General features: G+C 44.2%; 2 protein-coding genes across 2 annotated transcripts in view; one reads left to right on the forward strand and one right to left on the reverse strand.

Moving 5' to 3' along the window:
• The window catches only part of LOC147899600 (uncharacterized), a 220419-nt gene that overhangs the window by 180312 nt on the left and 17194 nt on the right, over positions 1–22913 (forward strand). Inside the window, exons 20-27 of the mRNA XM_087377757.1 lie at positions 5856–5972; positions 6056–6160; positions 6336–6449; positions 6580–6636; positions 12151–12225; positions 12360–12452; positions 12589–12698; positions 12865–12916. Coding sequence (XP_087233883.1) covers positions 5856–5972; positions 6056–6160; positions 6336–6449; positions 6580–6636; positions 12151–12225; positions 12360–12452; positions 12589–12698; positions 12865–12916 — 723 coding nt within the window. The remainder of the gene's footprint in view (positions 1–5855; positions 5973–6055; positions 6161–6335; positions 6450–6579; positions 6637–12150; positions 12226–12359; positions 12453–12588; positions 12699–12864; positions 12917–22913) is intronic.
• On the reverse strand, positions 8660–9599 carry LOC147899601 (uncharacterized). Its single transcript, XM_087378722.1, has 2 exons — positions 9397–9599; positions 8660–9259 (listed from the first exon to the last, which is right to left on the reverse strand). The coding sequence occupies exons 1-2, from the start codon at positions 9577–9579 to the stop codon at positions 8777–8779; spliced, it is 666 nt and encodes a 221-aa protein (XP_087234848.1). The 5' UTR covers positions 9580–9599; the 3' UTR covers positions 8660–8776.

Raw genomic sequence — 22913 nt, forward strand, 5'->3', positions numbered from 1 at the left:
ATAGAGAAACCAATATCAGCCCCCTAATGTGGAGTGTCCTCGTCACTAACCTAGATTTATTCCAATTGATGTGAGCACCTGTTGCTGCAGTACAAAATAAATCCAAGGCAGCCCTGATAGAAGTGAGCATCCGTGGAGTGGCATCCAAAAAAACAGCAGTGTCATCAATCAGTTTGTTGTTCAAGGGGAGGCATCAGCCCAAATATGTCATCTTGAGATCTCAGAAAGATACTGATTGATTCAGCTACAAACAAATATAGAAAAGGGCAAGATAGCAACCCTATCAGGCTGATCTGGAAATCTGAAATCTCTCTCCTATCCCTTATAATAAGCACCTGGATGTGGGCTGATTTGTGCAAAAAAGAGACCCCTCTAATCCATGCATCTGAAAATCCGAAACATAGAGGAGTACTCTCCAAGAAATCCCAATCTACTTTCTCATATGCTTTCTCAAAATCTAAGAGTAGAATGTCTAATCCCTGGCCGCTATGCATAGCCCAATCAAAAGCCTCCCCCAAATTATCAAAGATACATCTTCCATGTACATAGCATGTCTATATATCATGAATAAGATCTGGAAGCATGGGCTGCAATTGCAAAATGATTGCTTCGGCCAAAATCTTATAAAAATTCCCCAAAAGAGTGATTGACCTCCATTGAGAAACCGAATTTCTGCAACCCCCCTTTGCGATGAAATGAATGAGACCCTTTATAAATGAATTAGGCATAGTTTCAAAGTCCCTAATGCCCTGCAGCACTGAGGTGACATGGTCCCCTATAATGTCCCAAAAAGCAATGAAAAAGGAGGGTACCAACCCGTCTGAGCTTGGGCACTTGCCCTTGTGGAAGACAAGAAATGCAGTCCTGAATTCTAGATTGGTGATAGGGGCATGAAGTGAGACTCTCATATTTGGTTTCACCAATGTTGGAATATCCTTTTATACTCTATCTCTGCTACGTGTGTCAAGATTTGTTGAAAGACGAGAGGCATAAAAATTAGTAGATACACACAAAATGGCATTAGGATCTGATTGCAACACCACGTCGAAGTCAACAAACTGAAATACACTTTCTCTACCATGTCTCGAGACAAGAAGAGTGAAAAAGTATTTATTGACTCTTCCTCCCATTTGAGTCCAAAATGACTCCCAGGCATGAAAGGCATACTCTTCTCACAAAATCTGTTGATAAATGCTGTTGGAGGCCGACCTCCTGTCTAAGAATCTCATGTGTCATGATAATAGCGATAGAATGAAAAAAGTCACAAATATTAAAAAGGGGTGCTATCACATGTGAAGGAGAAGTCACTCTGCCTTGCATATGAGAAACCCAAATCTATAAAACTGCCTCTTTGAGGTGCTCCTCTATATGAAAAAGCATCCGGAATCCTAATACTGATAGAGCATTTTTCAAGCCAGTCTCATAAATCCATATCGAGCCACCTCTATGCAATGCCTAATCATCAACATAAAATCTGTCAAATCACACGTGGATTGGGAATCTAAGGTCTCTTGTTTGACCACTAGAACATGAGCGAATGTGGTAAAGTGTGAAAGGCATCATCTGTCCAAGCATCGCTACCACTGAACTAAAAAAGGATGGCATCCCAAGCTGCTCTCTCAAGTGAATGAATGCCACCTTCTCTTCCCTTCTTTTTGTCTGAAGGCACCTCGACCATGTTGAAGTAACCTCTAATACTCCATGAGTTTGCAAATGGGGCCCAAGAGAGAAGTTCCTTCTAGAAAAGGATATTCTTCCCTCTACGGATGGGGCCATAAAAGTTTAGCAAGACCAACTTTATGTCTCCCAATAAACCATATGATCCAATTGTGGTGTAGAGCATTAATGATACCATGTTCAACCACAAGGGGAAGAAAAGAATTTGAAATTGAAATGTAGGCTCCTCCCCTAGTGCCCATAGTAAAAAATTAAAGGAATGACCAGTAAGCAAATAACCTCACTTTAGCATCCAATTTGTATTCCCAAATAAAGAGAATGTCAATAGGATCTTCCGTGACACCTAGATGAAGCTGATTACAAATCGGTTGCCTTTGGCGGCGATGAGAGACACCACCACATGGCCCTGAGGATGCAAGATCCTTTGGAGCAAGTTGTCTTTCAAATCTAGGGGTGGAAGAAGCCTGCTACTGTTGACAAGGGCTTGAGGGCTTCTTGTGTCTTTTCTTCTTCTTCAGGAATCTTCTAGCAAAATGGCCAAAGATGTTGTAAACCCAACTCTATAAAAAAGAGAGCCATCTGAATCCTGAGCATGATGTGATCATCACAACTGTTAGGCTTAGCAACAATGATCCTAATTCTTGAGACTCCACCACCCTGATTGCGTCTATTGTTCAAGGTGACAAACCAGTAAGAGGAGGAAGCTCTGCGACTAGTCCGAATAGGAGGCTCCAATAGTGGCCAAGAGCCGATGGTAAACCTGAGGAAGACTACCAAATATAGAAGGATACCCATTTGTTCTCCATCGGATGAAATTCGATCGAGAATGGTGCAAGGACAATAACCTTGGACTTGAGTGCTAGTGGGCTGGCTTGAAGAACCACATCTGTGGCTCCAAGAGAGTTGAAGACCACTCAAAAGGAAACTCTTCCCAAAAGGCTAACATTTGAAAGATGTTTGGAGAGGTCTGAAAGAAGGACAACAAGCATCCAGGCCCTAGCCTGAGTCTTGGAACAGTGAGACCCAAAGATGCATGTAAACAAGATGGTAGAGCTCTGAATCTCCAAATCTTTCTAAATCTGTTGTAACTCGTCTCCTAAGTATAGGCAGGTTCTTGCCGGTTGAAGAATACAAAGGATTGATTGAGTTCATCGCCAATCAAGGATGGATGACCAAGATTCTTGAAAAAATTTCAATCCGCCACTTAACTAGCTCTACAAGGATAGAGGAAAGAGCTTGTAGGAACGTGGGGAGAAGCAACTATCTAACGTTCTAACATAGCTTACTAACACGTGCATAAACTTTTGATCACCGCTTCTTTGCATCGTTGATGGGTGCCCTTTGATTTGAGCTCCACACATTTAGCAAAGTCTACATCCACCTTCAACTCTTCTACATTTCTCTAATGAGCCTCACTGCTACACTTACTCTCCTAGCTATCTTTAAAAAAAAGAAGTATTGGAAATACCAACGCCATCATCCCTATTAGATGCATGTCTTCCCCTTGAATTTGGTTGGGCAAAAGGGGAAGTTTCTAGACCAAAGAGACACTTAATGGAATGGATCTCTCTAGTCTCACTTTAGCATGAGAAGCCATGTGCTTGTTGTCTTTGAGGTTGATTGTTATGGTGATTGAATTATCTGCTTCGAATGCTTTTGTGTGTATAGGATCTCTACTTGATCACCCAACAACGGGTCCACATACTTCACTAAAGCATTCTGAATATGGATAGTTGCGAGAGCGTGAACTCTTAAAAAAAGCGATTGTTACGGTGATCGTTGTAGCTTTGAATTTGTGGTGGTTGAGGAGTCATGAGGGTGGTGATAGTAGTCGAGAGAGCGCAACTCATTCGATAAAGCGATGACCATGGATGCAGAGCACAAGCCTTAGCAACGCATCTAATAGAGCGATGTCGACGATCAATGGTAGCAAAACGCTAAGCTATGCAAAGCACCGTCAAAACTATGGGAGGTGGTGGTCTTCACCCCTCAATGTGTGTAAATATTGTGGTTTAAGGGCCCCTTGTATGTGCTTGTGACACTTGGACTTGGGAGACAAGAATCCCATATGCAGAGCTTAAAGTAATGGTCCTTGGATATATTGAGATGAATGAAGGCCTTCCTCACATTCCAGCCGGCTCTTTTGGTGGGTTGTGAGGAGGCATGCATGGCTATGAGGTAGGGATTGAGACCCCTGCACCCAATGCTTTGTGTGCGTGCTAGTTGGTGCACTAGCATGGTATCAAAGCTGGCTGTTTTGACTAATTGTGGGCTGACAATTGAGCAGAGTGTGTGTAGTCCAAGGGATCGGACACATGTTCAATTTAGACAGGGTGTCTCTTGAGGGGTGGCTTGGCTATATGTGTGCCAAGGATTTTTCCATAGGGCGTGTTGGAGGTAGTGGCCGTCACCCCTCAATGCGTGTAAATGTTGTGGTTGAAGGGGCCCTTGTATGCATTTGTGACATGTGGACTTGGGAGACGATGCATATTGTAAAGTGATGGTCCTTTGATATATTGAGATGAGTAAAGACCCTCCTCACATCCCAGCTGGTTCTGTTGGGTTGCGAGGAGGCATGCGTGGCTACGGGGCAGGAATTGGGATCCCTGCACTTGGTGCTTCTTGTGCGTTGCATCTGGTGTGCCGACAAAAAATGATAACTAGTATTACTGCTCACGCAATGTAGGCCGTTCCAGATGTGTCCTCTCTCTCAATTCAGAGCGCCAATAGTCACCATGCTTGATGCCGTTGTCATGCTGTGGATACTTTCTTTGCAACTTTTTTAAAGTTGATCTTGTGGAGGGGATTTTTTTTGGGGGGGAAGGGGTTACATAATTGTCCATCCACTGCATGCCGTGCCTTGTCATCCATGTTTTCCATCGAGAAATACCACATGAAAGTGCCCCCCCCCCCCCCCCCCCCCCCCCCCAAAAAAAAAAAAAAAAAAAACGGGAGCTCTAGTTGGGGGAGCTTGAACAATGGTAGTACTCGAGGCAACAGTGAGTGGGGGCCAGTCACCCTGTGAATAGCCACCACTTTGGGTTTTCCCAATTGCGGGATCAGCTGTTTGCCCTTATGGTACCTACACTCAAATACATCAAAATCAAATGCAGTATTAAGCGAAGTTACCTTTACCTTGGAGGTGACCCAATACCCATGACCAAGGCCTCTGTATTCCATGCACCAAATGCTGCTTCTTACTTGAGTTTTGAAGGATGTGGGAGGAGGCCTCAGATTGAATTCTTTTTCGTTGATAACATGCTTGAACAGATTCCTTCCAAGTACAGTTCATAGGCTGCCTCTATGGCTGCAAAGGTGTTTAGCATAATGCTGGTATCGACTACTACAAGAGCTCCAAAATGCGGACCATTTTCATGGCTTTTTTCAACAAATCTTGAGGAGTGGTGTCCTTAGAGCGAGCTTGTTAATGAATCTAATGGTTGCGAACTAGGACAAGAACATGAGCGACCCTTTTATCTGCATCATTGATGGGTACATTTGTCATATTAGTACCAAGTTTTATCCTTATGTAGGGCTCCAACATGCCTTATCTTGGATTAATCTTTATGGTGGATAGCTCAGGCAGAAATGGTCAAGTATTCTGTTTTTAAAGTAAGCATGAAATCGTGGTACAAGGCACTCAGAGTTCGAATGGACTACTTGGAAGTCAGTGAAAAGAGAACATGTGAAGATATGCATGCTCGGATTCCACCCCCTTGGCCTTGTAGGCTCTTAGAAATTTCTTCAAACGAGCTTATGCATTCTGATTAAGGTACCCTTTGAGACACCAAGAGTCTGCTTCAACTCTAGCCGCGTTGCTTCTAGTCCAGTCCCCCTCAAATTGGTGTCTCACTTGTACCTATATACAGAAGCCTCAATGGAAATGCTAAAATCCATCAGGTCGAATCATCTAATTGGACTTCCTCTAGTTGAGGCTCTCACAAACCTTAGCTGTGAGTCCCCACCTTTTTGTGTAGGGTCTCTCACCTCTCTTCATGTTGTAATTGTAGTGTTTGGGATTTGTTTTGCTCTCCCATCCATTCTTTCATTTGTTGATATGTAATCACTTTTCTATTATTTCAAAGAACCGTGTAAAATATATGGGAATCAATTTTTCATTTCAACTCTCTGTATTTTTGTTGTTGTCTCTAATGGGTATATTGTCATATGGCCACTAGGAAGTTGAAAAAAAGGCAGAGCTCATGTCTCGCTCTCTAGCTCAACAGGGCACACTTACAGAGAGTCTGCAAAAAGAGAAGATTGGACTGATAGCACAAATATCTTCATCAAAACAGGTAACAACAGATATAAGCTGACTGAAGAAACTAACTTTCCTTGCCTTGGCCTTCCTTTCATGTTAAAATTTGATTTTGCTCAGGTAATATTAGAACTGGAGCAGAAAAATGTAGCATTCATGAGAGATCTGGCTGCATCAGAATCAAATAATCATCTTCTTACTGGATTGATACACGAAAAAATACAAGTACTGATTCTCCTGCTTAGATCATTATGAGTTTCCATGGTACTAGTTTTGAACACAAGGAGAAGAATAGAATTTTTGGCATATGACCTCTTTCAATGAAATTCAAGTACAGCAAATTTATAGAAAATCCAGCCGTTTTCAGTGTGGATATTGATTTCTCTTTTGCTACATTTAGGAAGCTGAGTCTTTTGTTACAAGATATAGATTGGAACACGAACACGTGAGGGAACTGGAGCAGCTTCTTGCTTGTTTTCGTGCACAAGAACATCAACTTCAACTGGCAAGCAAGGTAGAATGGTCATGAATGAAAGGGTCTAAATCCCCTTTTCATTCTTGAAACAAATGAGAATCCTATTTACCAAGATGTTTTGTCTAGCCCAATTGCCATCTCCTTACTAATGTGCAATGTCCATTCTCAGGATTCAGATGCCAAAAATGCAATTATGAGGGAGCGCCTTGTGACATTAGAAGAGCAGGTATGTGCTGCTGCAACATCATCCTGGGTTGACCTTTTAACGAAACCATGTATCATAAAAACATGTAGCAACAAGTAAGACAAGATGATACTTGAAGATTGACTTTTTTATGATGACACAAGATGCAAGTAGACCTTGGTATATGATATATGTACGCGGGCCGTGGGGAACCAAGGAGCAAAATGAAAGAAGACTTTATGAAAGGAAAGACTCAAACAAATACTCATCCCCATCACCAAATGTATGCTCCCCTAAATACAGCCCATTGGCACCCCTTGGGCACTGCTCAAAGGCCCTTAAGGATATGTGGGATATTCCCTCCTTTACAAGCATGAAACCCTCTACAATCCTCCAAAAAAGGACAATCCTCTCGAAAGGGCTAATAACACTATACTCCTAAATACCAAAAACTCTGACACACTCAAAAACAACATCCACAAAAGATATCCATACTCCTTTGCAATGGCAAAACTGCCAGTCCATAATCTTGACTAAATAGAAGAAAGTGACTCCATAATAGAAACAATATTGCTGATATATTATAAATGAAATCTTCCAGAGATTAAGATAATATAACTCAGAACAAATAGCTGTGTGAAATTGCACACCCTTTTAACTGAAGTATTGGTGTCCCCAGACAATGTTCCACATGAAGATGAAAATTTCCCTACCCCCCTCCTCCACCATATTTGACATATCTGCAGGATTGTGTAGTATTTTCAATTAGAGCTGAGATGGTTCTTACAGTATCAGAGTAAGAGTGACTTGGGACATCCTGAGTCTTGCGAGACAGAAAGGGGGTCTTCAAAATTCTTAGGCTGAACTATAGAGGAAGGCGTTGTCGCCCAAGCTTATGGTGAGGGGCTTGATTCTAGACTCCAGCGTGGAAATAGATTGTATTTATGTATTGTATTTATGTACTAGCTTTTCCATCACCATCTTTTCTCTTCTAACCGGTACTTGTGTCTTGATATTGGGTTAGTTATGAGATGGTAGTCAACAACATTATGAGGAATGTATGGATTAGACTTGGCAAAAACCAGATGAGGCAGTGGGAAAATGTCTGCTAGATGCTTATACTTTAAAGGCTAAAAGAATATTCATCATAATTTTGGGGTTCACCTTTCATATTGTCAATGAGGCTTACGAAAGTAATCAAGAAGTTATATGACTCATGATAGTGAATTTCGGCCTTATGTTTGCTGTTTGGTGGGTTATCAGTGTATCCTCCTAAATTCGCAAAGCGACTTAATATTGGTCGTTGTTGTAAGACATGGCGGTGAGAAGAAACGTCTCTACAACATTTGCTAGACAAGTTAGGAACACACGTGTGCACTTGTTTTGTCATGACCATTAATCAAGAGGGTTATCATATTTGGTGGTTTAAACTGGACATAGTCACCCTAGAAAGCAGTAGAATAAATATTGAACAATGACCAGATGGTTCCGGAATGAGAGAAATTAAGCTCAATCCATTAGATAAAATTTCATTGTACTAAATGCAAGTGTTCCAGCTGGTTTTCCAATGTTTTCAATGAATTGAGATCGCCATTAAGGTGAGGTACGAATTGAAAAGCCTTTACCAGGGATAAAAGATAGGTAAATTTTCCCAGGCATAGTTACCAGCCGAAACGGAAACGGAAGAAACGGAGTTTCCGGGCCCCGCCGAAACGGAAATGGAAGAAACGGCAATATGATACAATTTATGTATAAAAATTTATTTTTTATACATAATATAATTATCAATAGAGTGCAAATCATACATAATACAAATTACAATTATCTATACTTGAAGGCTGAAGCTTCAGCCTTCAAGCATCAATGCATCATTCATGATTCATGCCTCTATGATATCTAAATTCTTGAATGATGCTTCAATAATCTGAAATCAACATGTATCATGAGTCATGACTAACAAGTTTGGCATTACAAGAATCTGAAATTTAGAAGTTTGAAGTACTTTAAAGTTTAAACTTAGCACATAAGTTGAAACTTGAAACTTGAAAGTATTCAATGTCCAGACTCCATAGATGATCATGATTCATGATCCACAAATTTCATGATCATGACTCATGACTCATGAGTCATGCAAGACTCAAAATAAAAGCACCCATGGATGATATAAAAAAAAGCAGCAGGACTACTGATCATCTGCATCATCCATGGACTCCTCGTCATCGTCATCCTCTGCGTCCTCAGATAAGCTTGAGGCATCTGTGTCACTGTCTGAAGAAGAATCATCAACATCAGGATCAGGACCATCGGGTGCAACTGAAGTACTAGCACCATCTCCAGATGGTTGAGTGTATGATCGTGTGTGGTGTGCTGGTGCTGACAGCTCCTCATACAACATGGTGTATATGTCCAGCTCCTCCCGTGGGATATCTGGTATGGCCTTCATCTTCTCCACGTCCACCTTGTCTACATTCACTTGGCGAGGTTCGGGGCAGCCGGTAGTGAACTCAAGGAGACGGAGGTTGCAATGACAAAACACCAACCGCTCCAATTGAGCCGTGCTCAATCTGTTCCTCTTCTTTATGTGAAAGAGGGCCCAAGTGCTCCAGTTCCTCTCACAAGGACCGGAACTGCAGTCCTGTGAGAGAACACGTATAGCAAGGCGTTTCTGCCATAAGCCAATTAAGCCGAGATAAGTATCAGGAACTTGATAACTTTAAACATATTTGTAGTAGATAAAACTTCAAATTACTTAACGACTAAGCTCCAACTAGTGGCGTTGGAACTTGTCTCTTAGACTCTTACCAAAGTAGGAGTACAGTTGCCATATTTCTCCCACCAGGAGACAGGTTGCAACTGTGTCTCTCGGAGCCTAGCCGTAGGTCGACCAAAGGAGAGGCTGTGATTGCGGAACAATAGAAGTTCATCCTCCATTCTTCGTTGCATCTCCAAGTCACCACCCGTCCAATTTTGTAGATACTGTTGCATCCCCTCCTCCAACTCGTCATTCTCATATTGCTCTTGACTACGTCAAAGTGGATGCAATACACGTGCCACCGCATGGATTGGGCGGTGGAACCAATTCCACCGCTTATTCCATATAGCACGGATGGACTCAACCCTAAATCATGCCACAAGAAATTAGAATGCATTATGCATGCAAAATTCATAGACTATAGATAATAGTACATACATGATATATATCTGAAAATTCCAGGCTTCATGATAACAAATTGCCATTTAGTAACTGCAATAATTATACATATTACAAAAGTAAAAAGTCTTACTTATCAGGCGATAGGGAAGTGTTTCTGTTGAGGGCCTCTCCAATCTTGTCCATAAACTCGTACAAGAGTCCTAACGTGCTTCCCTCCATGTCTGTGATGCGAAGCACCGTGTAGATAGGATTAATCGATTTGATTAATGCCTCCGCCTAATTCCACCAAGACTCATCCATGATCATGCGAAAAAATTTGATAGACTTTGCTTGGCCTCTATCATCCCAATCTCTCCACTCCCGAGACACAACCGTGCACAACAAGCCCTGGCACACTCGCACAAGCCTCTTCACCACTATGAACATGTAAGCAAACCTTGTGGCTGGAGGTTTCAATAGCTCAAGGTCACTGTAAGCCCGATAGATGCTGAGGACTTTGGGTCTCTTCGTGACAAACTTCACGATACTGCGGGCTGTGGAGAAGATGGCATCAATCCAAGGTATCTTCCCTAGGTCCTCGATCAAAAGATCAAGGCAATGTGAGGCACAGGGTGTCCACACAATCTTAGGGAACTCATCTTCTAACATGGCACCCATTGACACACAATTGCTGCCATTATCTGTCACGACCTGCACCACATACTCAACACCTATCTCCATAATGGCTGCCCATAAATGCTCCCAAATATACAGCCCTGTAATCATTGTACTTGCAGTGGAAGCGTCTATGGCTCTCAAGAACATGGTTCCCTTGCAAGAAGACACTAAAATATTGTACACGACCATCCATCGCATAAGATTGTGCATCCATATTTTTTCCAAGTCTCTTTCAAGGGCTTCATTTGGTCTTCTACACATTCCCTCTCTCTTCTTAGCTCTCTTGTCCGCAAGGCCTCATATGTAGGCCCTTCCCATTCATACCCAATGCGGTTTACGACTCTCATGGCCTTCCTCCATCGTGTAGTCTTCGCCACATGAAAGGGTATTGCACACTGTATGAAGAGCTTTGTGAGCTCACTAGTGGCCTCCTTCACTGCTTGCTTTTGCAAGCGTGCTTGAATGCTAGACCTTTGCAGTGATCCTCTTTTCCCCGCACTAGCATCCACACTAATTGCTCCATGTGGCAAGGGTGTTCTTGTGGCACTAGGACCCGCACTCGATGTAGTTGATGCCCCTCTACTTCTCTTTGCAGAACCCAATGTGCTGGCATCATCCAATGGCTCAGTGTCAGTAGCCTCTTCTTCATCTTGCAGCCCTTGTTCTCCACTTTTTGCAGCCAAGGCTGCCATACGCACACGCTTCCATTCTGTTAGGCCACCTTTCACTGGAGTAGGCACGAACTCACAAGGTCCTACATCCTTGCTGGGAACACCTGCTAGATGGTCTTTCACCCCTGTGACAGACCCCGTTTTGCTTATGCCGCAATAGTTGCATCTCCACTTCTTGGAGCCACCTCCTCCTTTATAACTATCTAGGAGGGAGACATGGACCCAATAAACATCTCTCGGCATTGAGGAGGATGGAGAGGTGAGAAGGAGGATGGAGAGGTGACAGGTCACAAGTGAGAAAGGATGGGAGGTAGACCGTAGAAGGAGGATGGAGAGAGAGAGGATGGAGAGGATGGAGAGGATGGAGAGGTAGAAGTGAAGGAGGATGGAGAGGTAGAAGGTAAGATTAAAGAGAGGATGGAGAGAAGAAGGATGGAGGGATGGAGTCAGGAGAGCAGGCTGCCAAGCTGCAAGCTGCAGCTTGCAGGATGGAGAAGATGGAGCAAAGGATGAAGAGGATGGAGGTCCAAGAGCAAAGGATGGAGGTCCGAGGGATGGAGAGAGCTTGAAGAAGGTGGAGAGAGGAGCAAGGATGCACAAGAGGAGTGGAATGGGCGGGAGGCGGCGAAAGATGAAGAGAGGCGGCCGAAATCCCGTTTTTAGGGTTTGGGGAAAAAGCAGGGTGTACGAAACGGCGTTTCTTGACGAAACGCCGTTTCTGTTTTGTCGTTTTCGTTTCTGCCCACGAAACGGGCGTTTCGTGCAACTATGTTCCCAGGAAAGCTACCAATGTCTTTGTTGTGTTTCATTCGTTTCCTTACCTGATCTTATAGCCATTCGTTGCCTTCCTTGTGCGAGTTTACATTCTTGCACCATTTGCAGAACACTTCCATTTTCTAGTGACAATATTCTTCTCGTGTCTGACGCTTTAAGTAATGCGAATACTTAGAAAAGGGATCAAATGATGATAGAGTATTGTCTTTGAAAGCAGGGGGTGCCTCCTAGAAAATGTCATGATAGGCACGGCTGATGGTTCCAATTTCCTGATTCTGTTGTGTCATTTTATTGAGGCAGGTTCGGTTATTACAAATATCTAAAGACAATCAACAGCAGGAGATACTTCGTCTGGAGGACCTTTTGAAGGTCAAGGTCAGCACATTCTGTCCAAAATGAATCTCATGATTTGAGTTTATAATTCCTGTTTGCAAATATTACTTCTTTGTAGGTTTTTGTCGAGGCATTATTGAATATTCTTGAACTTCTTCCTACTGTGCTTTATCCAGACTGAGGAAGAAAACAGCAGAATAAAATCTGTATGTCCGCATGCCCACAATAATTTTTTGTACCACAATATGATGGATTCTACAAGCTCCAAGGTAGCATTCATTTAAAGACATGGAAGTAAGCAAATATTACAAATCATCAGAACTTTCTACATGCCAAGAGAATTATATGTTGTTTGGCTGCATTGGTGAGTTATTTGACCTTTAGTCTTCTGCTTGAGCTGTTAAGTCAAAGGTTCACGAACTGGAGATGAGAACGATTTCACTTGCTACAGACTTATCAAAGACAGCATCTCTTTACAAAGACTGCTTTTCAAGGCTGCAGAGAGCTGAGGCACAGTATGTTCTTTTGTTATGTCCATGTTTTTCAAACAATATGCTCTTTAAACATAACGAGTTTCTGCTTAAAGAGCTATTTGTGTTATTTAGATGCTGTCTCTTACATTGACACAGGATGTTTTGTAATTGAATGGAAAGCTCTCATATTATTATTTGCTGCATTTAGGTGTGCTGAACAACAGAGTGAATATGATCATGTGCTCTCTATTCTTTCTAAGGTATTCTTATGCAATGCTTTGCAGTATACAAAAATGAGAGGACATCATGTGCCTGCAAGGTGTTATTTGTACACAGAAACATAATGAACTTGTCTTGTGTTGACTTCAGTTTTAACAATCTGGCTGAAATCATGATTTTGGTAATGCATGGTTTATTTTTGCCTTATCTGCAAAATATTCGGGATAATGTAAGTTTCCATCATCTTTACATTCAGAGAAAGATTCCTCGTATGGTAGTATCAAGTCTAAAGATGTATTGCAAAGTAGGACTAACGAATGTATCCTGTGAGTAGAAAAGCATGTTCAATTAAATAAATGAAAATCCTCCGATCACACAAATATTGGATTACCGGCTACAGGGATCCAAGGTTAATGAATAAAGAGACCTTGTCTATGTTTGCATAGATCTTGACCATGAAGGCCATATAAACCTCGTGAGAATTACAGAAACAAACATAAAACAAATTAGTGAACAAATCCCTTTGAGAAATAAACTAGGTGATCGTCACATTTGTTAGCGACATAATATCAGATGAAAAACATAGCAACAGTGGAGTATAATGACTCCTCATCCATTTTTGTGAACGGAAAGTAGAGTCCACAATTCCACATCTTGAGGAAAGTTGATCTATCTGTTGCAGGTCATAAATTTCTAAAATATCAAGGTATGCGAATTTCCTGTTGAATCTGTGACATAATCTCTCAGCCGGCCTCATTTGCATGGACTGGTCGGCCTAGTTATTTTTGAGGTGATAGAGAGAGGTTTAAATCGTTTTTCCAAAGAGAAGCACCTTCGGACGCTTGCCGTCACTGTTTATTTAGAAGTGTTCGGAATTACCTAGATTTGGTAGGTGCTTAACGTTTTGCCCTCTCGAAATCTTAAAATTACTTGTGGACAGAGGATGTCCTTCGAAGTCAAGAGTTGTGTCTTGTACTGACACAGCATATGCTGCTAGGTTGGAGAATATCAATGCAGACACTTACAAATGTGAGTAATACCGTAAAAAATAGGGCTTGTATTCTTAAGTGCCTTTTTGGATAGTTATAACTTTGAACTATCATGATGTTCTGGTTTGTTCCATCAATAATGCTATGATTTTAAGTAATACAATACTAGTTGTGCTGGCCCTTCATATTCAAATTCTTAAAGACTGCTCAATCTCTTGCTCCCAAGCGTAATGGTGTCATAGTCGATGTAGTTGCATCTCTCTCTCTCTCTCTCTCTCTCTCTCTCTCAGCTCGAGATAGAGGCTGGTAGGATGCGACGCATGGAGGATGGACGGCAACCAGGCCAAGAGACCAGGATCTGCCCTTGTTGCACCATGGGAGAGGTGGAGTCAGAGGAGCACTTCATTTGCAGATGCCCGCTATATTATGAGCTCAGAGGTAGATTCCACTGTCTCTTCACGGATGGCTTTGGACCTCTCTCACGAGTGATGGACTACGAGGATCAGCATTGCCTAGCTCTTTATGTCAGGGAGGCCACTATGCTTCGACGAGACTACCTCAGAGACCATCAGCACAGACCGGAGCGTGATAGAGCCCAGCCTGATAGAGCTCAGGCACACGCTATACCAGAGGACAGAGACCAGGAGGAGCACGAGGAGGTCAGAGCTCACACATGACACATGCCTCCACCCTGTGGATGTACATATGAGATGGTTTGTAGATGCCGCAGGATCTTGTTACATAGGGGACGTACTCGTCGCTTCACGATCCAGGATGATGGCAGCTTTTCGGAGGAGACTTACTCATGGAGATCTCGCCCCACCAGCCGCTCACCTCACCTTTGCTCAGATTTGTACTCTCATAGCAAGAGGCAGAGTCGATGGACAGGATTTCCAGTATTATTTTGGTTCTCAGACTCCGTGACACCTGGACTTGTATCTTTGCATTGGCATATCGTACTCATCCCCCCATTTTGCACCCAGGGGCGGTTTCCTTGCATCTAGTTTACTTTGTATTTAGGCTCAGATTTGACATTATGTACTTTCACTTGCATTGTATTGCGTAGCACTTAGATGATATTCGACGATGCCTCTTCTTTATGGCACGTTGATTTTGTGCTATCTTGTATGCAGAGTTCTTGATGTCCCATGGGCCCATTTTGGCCTTTAGTGGACAATAATACACTTTCTCTCTCTCTCTCTCTCTCTCTCTCTCTCTCTCTCTCTCTCTTTCTTACATGAGATGACTCGCCACCGAGATACCTCTCTCCGAGCACGGCGACACGCGGAGCACACACAACGTGAGGACACCCAGCGGCCCATCACTGATTTCTTCCAGTCACAGGATACCTCTCCTCAGTCTAGCCGACGACGCAGATGTGAGCGAGAGCCAGAGCCACGACAGCTACGCCAGCGGACAGACTCACACATCCGGGTCCATGACATCTCGTCTCTGTTCTCTGCCCGCCCCATCGGGGTTACCGTTGCCCTCATCCACAGGGCCACCCGCCGCCCCCGACGACCGAGCTCGACTAGGCCGCGTGACATCAGAGGCCAATCATCTATTGCAGGTTTTTTTCGGCCTCCCATTTGACGACCCCTCTATGATTGGTCTCTAACGATCACCACCTGCACATATATATTGTATCTCCCCCCTCTGTCCCATTTTTGGTGCACCCCCCTTCTTTTTTGTATCATCTGGATGTAGACACATATTTTTTGTATCAGGACTAGACACACCGTCCTTCATAACCTCTTTTTTGTAGAAACGGTTGGCTGGCCCGTTTTAACCGCCACCGTTATGCTCATTGTATCAGTTATCTTTAGTCTCATAGACCTTCACGGTCTCCCGAAGACTTTAATAAACTTTCTTTCTTTCTTTCTCTCTCTCTCTCTCTCTCTCTCTCGGAGAGAGCAATATCTCAGATAGTTTGTATATGAAGGAACATGGTGGAAAGAGGGAGAGAGAGAGGGTAGGCTAGGGAGAGAGGCAGTGATACTCAAAAGGAGACATAATGAAATGGAAATGAAATGACTAGAGCAATGAACAAAAATGAGAGTACTCACATGTAGACCAAAGAGCTTGTAGCTTGATACTTGATTAATTTCACACTAGACAAGTACAACTCTTATATAAGAGCACACACACACATATGAACACCTATGCATATGGGATAACTCCCAATATGACACGTGGCATCCATAGGACACACTAGACTAGAACTCACACTAGAACACGCTAGAACACACATTTTTGACTCACTTTGGCTTCATATTCCAACACCCCCCCCATGAAGGCAAGGTGAGAGACTACTGGAATGGAACCAAGAACAAAACATGACAATGACGGTCATCAAAACCGTGCATGCCGGTCTAGAACTAGACATGGCTCCCACACAATCTGAGAGGCAAGTGAGCATGGCTCAGAGGCAACTGAGCATAACATAGAAAGCTCATCTAGCATAGCTGAGAGGGTCATCATGCATGGATGCATGATCAACTCAGAGCTCTAGGAGACCAATGCACCAACATCCTGGAACTCATATGTCAGGCCTGATAACTAGACCCTATCAATGCCAATACATGGCTCCCACAGTACATCCCCCTCTTGACTCCAGGGACTAACTAGAAACATGGAGTCATACACCATAAAAGAAATACATCATTTTAAGAGGACAATCCAAGGCAGAGGACCTTTATTAACTCTTCAAACAGTCTTTTTAGAGGGACTACTCAAGGCAGAGAACCTTTAACTCAAACATATATAAAAATATATAAAATATTTCATTTATTTCATGCATAGCAAGGGCAGAGAACCCAGGAGCCCGAAGTAGCTACCGCACAAGAGTGTGTGCACATCCTGATGCAAAGAGGTATGTTGGTGAAGAACCAGGTGAGGATGCCCTCGAATGATGTGTCAATGAAGGCCATAGGAGCAGCTACCAAGGGAGATCACGTCATGACTCTCAATGTGCCGATCGGAGAGTCACCGAATGCGCAGAAGAGGCAATGAGTAGCAGAGATGGCACACCAATCGAAGCAGTCACCGAAGTGGACCGAGATAAGAGAAATGATATTTGACTATTCGGGACAGTCAAACACCGCAATATCACAATGTCGGAGATGACGAGGTGTGAAAAGAGTATTCCCTGCTATTGGAAGCCTCAAGTCAATGTACTGGACTGTTGGTACAATCGTAATGACTTGTGGGTAAGCTTAGGAAGCTCAAATCACTGGTGGAGGTTACGGGAGTCCAAATCTGAGCAAAAAATGCCAAAACGTAGCCTAAAATTGCTCGGAATCGCTTTCTGACAAGTTGTACGGACTCCTGACATTGTCGCACATCCGCCTGCAGAGATCCGTACGGACGTACAGACAAAAAATTGATTAATTTTTTTTTCTCGAAATGGTGCGGGACAGGGTCGTTTATGTTTGGGCAGTGCCAAAATGTCAAAAAACGTCAAAATCGAACCTCAAAAGGTCAAAAAACAGCCGCTGGACTGCTCCAAAATAAGTTTTTGGTGACCAACGGACCAGGAGTGTCCGCCAATGCTGAGGGAGAACCACGGATTGATGCGGGAGTGAACTGAACTCACAAACGAGGACCAAGAGCAATCACTAGGACACCGGAGTACTTGATGGCGAGGAACCATGGCGAGGCTAAGGGAAGGGAGGCTCTACCTTAGAGGAGAGGGAAGCTTGCATTCACGGGCTTCTCTCATCCTCTAGATAGAGCAAGAAGAAGGGGAAGGTAGGAAGGGAAGCTCTGATACCACATGAAGGAACATGGTGGAAAGAGGGAGAGAGAGAGGATAGGCTAGGGAGAGAAGAAGTGATACTCAAAAGGAGACATAATGAAATGGAAATGAAATGACTAGAGCAATGAACAAAAATGAGAGTACTCACATGTAGACCAAAGAGCTTGTAGCTTGATACTTGATTGATTTGACACTAGATAGGTACAACTCTTATATAAGAGCACACACACACATATGAACACCTATGCATATGGGATAACTCCCAATATGACACGTGGCATCCATAGGACACACTAGACTAGAACTCACACTAGAACACGCTAGAACACACATTTTTGACTCACTTTGGCTTCATATTCCAACAGTATCTATAGAGTTTTTCTCTTTATTTCATTTCTACCCCAAATTAGAATAGAGTTGATTTCAGTTTTGTCTTTTTCTCTTTCATTGATGAGTCTTCATCAGTCTCAGATGTGGTTTTGGTCTCATAGGCCACTTTGGCCTCTTGTAGACATTTTAATGTACCTCTCTTTCTCTCTCTCTGTGCACTCCTTGGGAGCTGCCGTGTGCCCTCCCTAAAGCAGATGTACTAGAGGGTTCCTTGTTGTCCCATAGACCTTTTGGTCTCCAGTGGACGTTAATAGACTCTCTCTCTCTCTCTCTCTCTCTCTCTCAATAGGAGATTATATGCTGCGCTGCAGTCTGCTCCCCCCCCGCGCCTGCTGCTGCTCCCCCCCGCTGCAGCCTACTCCCCCGTGCTTCTGCCTGCACGTCCCCCCCCATCCCCTCCTCTCCCCCCCTGCTCTTCCTTGCTCCTCTCCCCGCTCCAGGCCCCCTCTCCTCCCCTCTCCTCTCTTCCTCTCCTCCTCTCCTCCTCCCCCTCTCCTCTACTCCTCTCCTCTCCCTCTCCTCCACTCCTCCTCTCCTCTATCCTCCCCTCCTCTCCCCTCCTCCTCCTTGCTGCCTCCTTGCTGACTCCTCCTTGGCTTCTTCTTCTCTCTCCCTTCTTCCTTCACCCACTCCTTTATCTGGAATACCCCTATTCTCTTATAGGGGTCTCCTGGGTTTTGGGAAAGCGGACGGAGTTTTTTATTTTTTGTGTTTGAATCGGCCAACACACCTTGATTGACGAACGGGTTCCCATTCAATCAATCCATCTCCGCTCACACCGGCTGTAAGAACTATCACTTTTTCGAGCTGCAGCGGTTGCAAAAGGATTTGGAGCATGAGTGTTCCACGACTCTCTTCGCACGCATTCATGGCTCACACCCCTCCAGGTCACAAGCTAGAGATTGGATGCTGGCGGCGCTTCCTCATGACCTCGCCCCCCACCTCAAGGATGTTCATTTGTTGGGACGGGGTTTCTTTCAGGTGTGCCTAGATTCCCCGGACGTCACGAGAGACCTGCTCTAGGCCAGGTTTCTACTTCTAGGCTATAGGAGGATTTTTTTGTTTCCTTTTCAACTGGGATTTCACCCAGTTGAAGAGGACAAGCATGGAGTTTCTATTTTCGTTAGGTTCCCTGGTCTTCCCTCAGTTTATCACAGGCTTCTTTCAGTTATTGGTGAGAGGTGGTGTGGTAGCAGAGATCCCCCCTCTCCCTGGCGAGCCCTCTTCGGCTGCTAAGGCGGTCAGGATGGATGGGGTACCCAGGGTTAGGGTCATTGTCCAGGACCCCAATATTTCAGATGACCATATCATGCTACAGCGACCCGATGGGTCTTTCTTCCGCCAAAGATTTGAGGTTGTAGGTCGGCAGGACTAGTGCAAGATTTGCAGATCCTCGGGGCACTTTGTCAGAGATTACCCAAAGAAGAAAAAGAGGCCCAGAAAGCAACCAGCTCGTACTAGCTTACGACAGAGAGCAAGAGCAAGACCTACTGCTCCAGAGACACGGCCTCGGACACGGTCTCCCCCCCCTCCTAGGGCTACTCGAGTCCCTTCGGTTCAGTGGCAAAGATGTTTGGTTAGATGATGCATTTCTTATTCAATCTCAGTCACTTTTGTTTTCCTGGTCAAACCATAGGGTGCAGATGCCTATCCATGCTCGGATTGACAGATTCTATGTGGGTGACTGGGCTCTTGATAGAGCGGGGACAGTTTGCATTGCACCCGGTGTTTCCACTTCAGACCATTTTCCGGTAATTTTGTCCATCTCAGAGCCTCATCTGAGAGGACGGTCTCACAGTATCAGGATCCCCGACGCCTTATACACGGATGAGACTCTCACAGAGGCAGTGTTGGAGATTTGGGTTTCTCATATGCAGGGGGGGTGGCCGGTCCTTCACATGTGGCCACAGCACTTGCCAGTATCAGCGGCTTTTATCACTCCATTGCTAGTACTCGGCAAGGTGAGGTACTCATGCAAGAGATTGGTATCCGCCGATAGTTGGCAGCCTTACAGAGGGAGGAGCAGAAACGACCATCAGATGCTTGGATACATGAGCGTCTTGCTACGGCAAGGGCTCACTTGCAGACCTTGCTTGATTAGAGAGCAGAGTATGTCTTCCATGCACGGGAGTCCTTTTGGATACAGATGGGAGGGAGAGTCAATAAACACTTTTTCTCTACACTTGGTCCCAGACATAGTAGAGAGAGTGTCAGGCAGCTTATTGACTCTGACGGCGTTTTGCAGTCCCATCCGGAGACCGTCATGCACTTAGCGACAGCTTTCTATGCCTCCCTACTTTCCGCAGATCCGAACTCACAGGCCAGAGAGGTGGCTAGAGATGAAGTTTGGCAGAGTTTACCTATGTTGGTCACCCCAAAGATGTTATGCTCACTTGATGCATGCTTTACCAACACAGAATTCAAGACTGCTCTCTCTGCCCTTCATAAGGGCAAATGCCCTGGTTCCGATGGTCTTACTTCCTTTTTTCTAGCCTTTTGGGATATGATAGGTGATCATATTACTTCAGCCGTGCAGGGCATTTGGGACTCGGGTGAGATGCCTGACTCACTGATCGAGGGGGGAAATCTTTTGGCGGGCTTTTTAATGTGAGCTTTTTTACCATTTCCTTTGTTTTTGCGAGCTTTTTTTAGAAATCCATACATGTTTTTGTTATAAGAAAGATGGGGAGGTTAGAAAGAGGGGGAGAGAATATATGATATGTTCATTTTCATAGCATGTGGGAGGGGTGGAAGAGTGTATACTATGCACAAGGGGGGGGAGGATATGAGTGGCAGTAGGAGGCAAAAAATTATGGAAGATATGTCCATATTCAAAGTAGAAGGGAGGAACTATGGGAGATATGTACATTTTAAAAGTGTATAATTTGAAACTTTTGACCTCATATTTGGATTCCTCGTCGAATTCCGGTCATTTTGAGTACCAACATGACCATATTCTGATAAAAATTGGAAAAATGGTGTTTTTGTCATTTTGGCCTGTTTGGGGCCTATTTTGAGTCTGCGCTAGTGAGGTCAAATCTGTCAAATTATACACTTTGAAAATAAACAAATTTCCCACATGCTCTCCCTTCCCCTTTACATTTAGTAGATGAACATAACTTTCACATTCCTCATCCTCTCTCTCCTCCTTGCACTCCTCTTTGCATACCTTATAAGTTTCCCCTCTACGTGCTTCACTATGATAATGAATATATGTTCCAACTCCGCTCCCCTCCCTTCTCCATGCCACCTTACCCATGCGCCCGTCCCTCCCCCTTTCCTTTATCTCCCCTCCCCCCCCTCTCTCCTCTTAACTGCAACCACAACCCAAACTTTCAACCCACCCCACTCCATGACCCCCCCCCTCTCTCTCTCTCAGGTGAATGAAAAGCTCGCAATATTCATGAAAATTGAAAAAAAGCTCATGACAAAAAGCTCACCAAAAAATCCATTCACCTTATCTCGAAAGGTGGCAACATGAATTTTGTATCCCATTGGAGACCCATCACTCTTTTGGGCACTCTTTACAAAATCCTTGCCAAGGCGATCAGCATCCGATTACAGCCCCTTCTTCCAGACCTCATCCATGATACTCAGACAGGATTTGTGCATGGCAAGAGTATTTTTTATAATATCTTTTCCTTTTGGGAAGCCACAGAGTGGGCAGAGGCTAGCAGTTCTACTCTTGGACTTCGAGAAAGCCTATGACAGAGTAGATTGGGGTTTTCTTGAGGGCACTCTTCTACGGTTTGGATTTTCAGATGCTTGGATTAGAGAGGTGGCCTCCCTTTACAGATCAGCCCACAGCCAGGTTTTGATTGGAGGGGTAAGGGGTGACAGGTTTCAGATTTTCAGATTAGTTCGTCAGGGATGCCCTTTAGTCCCCTTCCTCTTTCTTTTTGTGGCAGAAGCTATGAGTATCTTCCTTAGATCTCAGGCTAATCTTTTTGGGCTGAGATTGCCCTTGAGACAGGAGCAGGAGCTTCTTGACTGTGAATTGGCTGATGACACTGCTATTTTTATTGAGGCCTCTTCGCAGTCACTTGATTCTTTCCGGACAGCGTTGGATATTTTTTGCTCAGCTGCAGGGGCACACATTAACTGGCATAAATCCTTTGGCTTTTGGATCAATGATGAGGACACTCCAGGCTGGGGAGTTGACATTGGCTTTTCCTGGATTCAGAGGAGTGTTCCTATCAGGTATTTGGGATGCCAGGTAGGATTGGACATCTCTCCAGCACAGCAGTTTGCCCCAGTACTAGAAAGTATAAGGAAAAAGCTCCTTTTCAGAAGCTCTGTCAAACTCGACCTTGCATCTAGAGTTGTGGTAGTGAACCAGGTTCTCTTGGCCACCTCCTGGTTTGTCTGTTCTTGCTGGTGCCGGTCTAGCGATTGCATCACTCAGCTCATCAGACCAGTCAGGAATTTTTTATGGAGTGGACTTGATGGCACAGCAGATGTTGCAGCAAGGGTGGCCTGGGAGACCATTATTCTCCCTACATGTGAAGGGGGCCTTAATGTCATTGACCCGGACTTGTACTGCAGGGCATTGCTTTGTAAGGTGGTGGTGAGGGAACTCATGCCTGCGCAGGAACCTTGGAAGGATTTCTTTTTTGGACGCATTCAGGCTTGCACACCAACCTTGGGAGATGATTGGGTGGACAGCCCTCGCTGGATTTTCACTTCCGCCCCTCTCAGATCTCCTGCCTCTCCTCTCATGACTGCCATCCTGAAAGCTTGGGGGAGCTTCAGGAACACTCTTCGAAGGATTCCACCTTCTACCGTCAAAGAGATTGATAGGCAGCCGATCATTTGGAATGATAGTATTCTTGACGAGCATGCCAGACCACTTGGCACTTCCCATTACATGCAGTGGTCTAAATGGGAGAGAGGCCCCACCTA

Source organism: Dipteris shenzhenensis, chromosome 8 (genome assembly GCF_047967505.1).
Source record: "Dipteris shenzhenensis isolate YYH24624 ecotype China chromosome 8, Dip_SZ_1.0, whole genome shotgun sequence".
NCBI classification, from domain to species: domain Eukaryota; kingdom Viridiplantae; phylum Streptophyta; class Polypodiopsida; order Gleicheniales; family Dipteridaceae; genus Dipteris; species Dipteris shenzhenensis.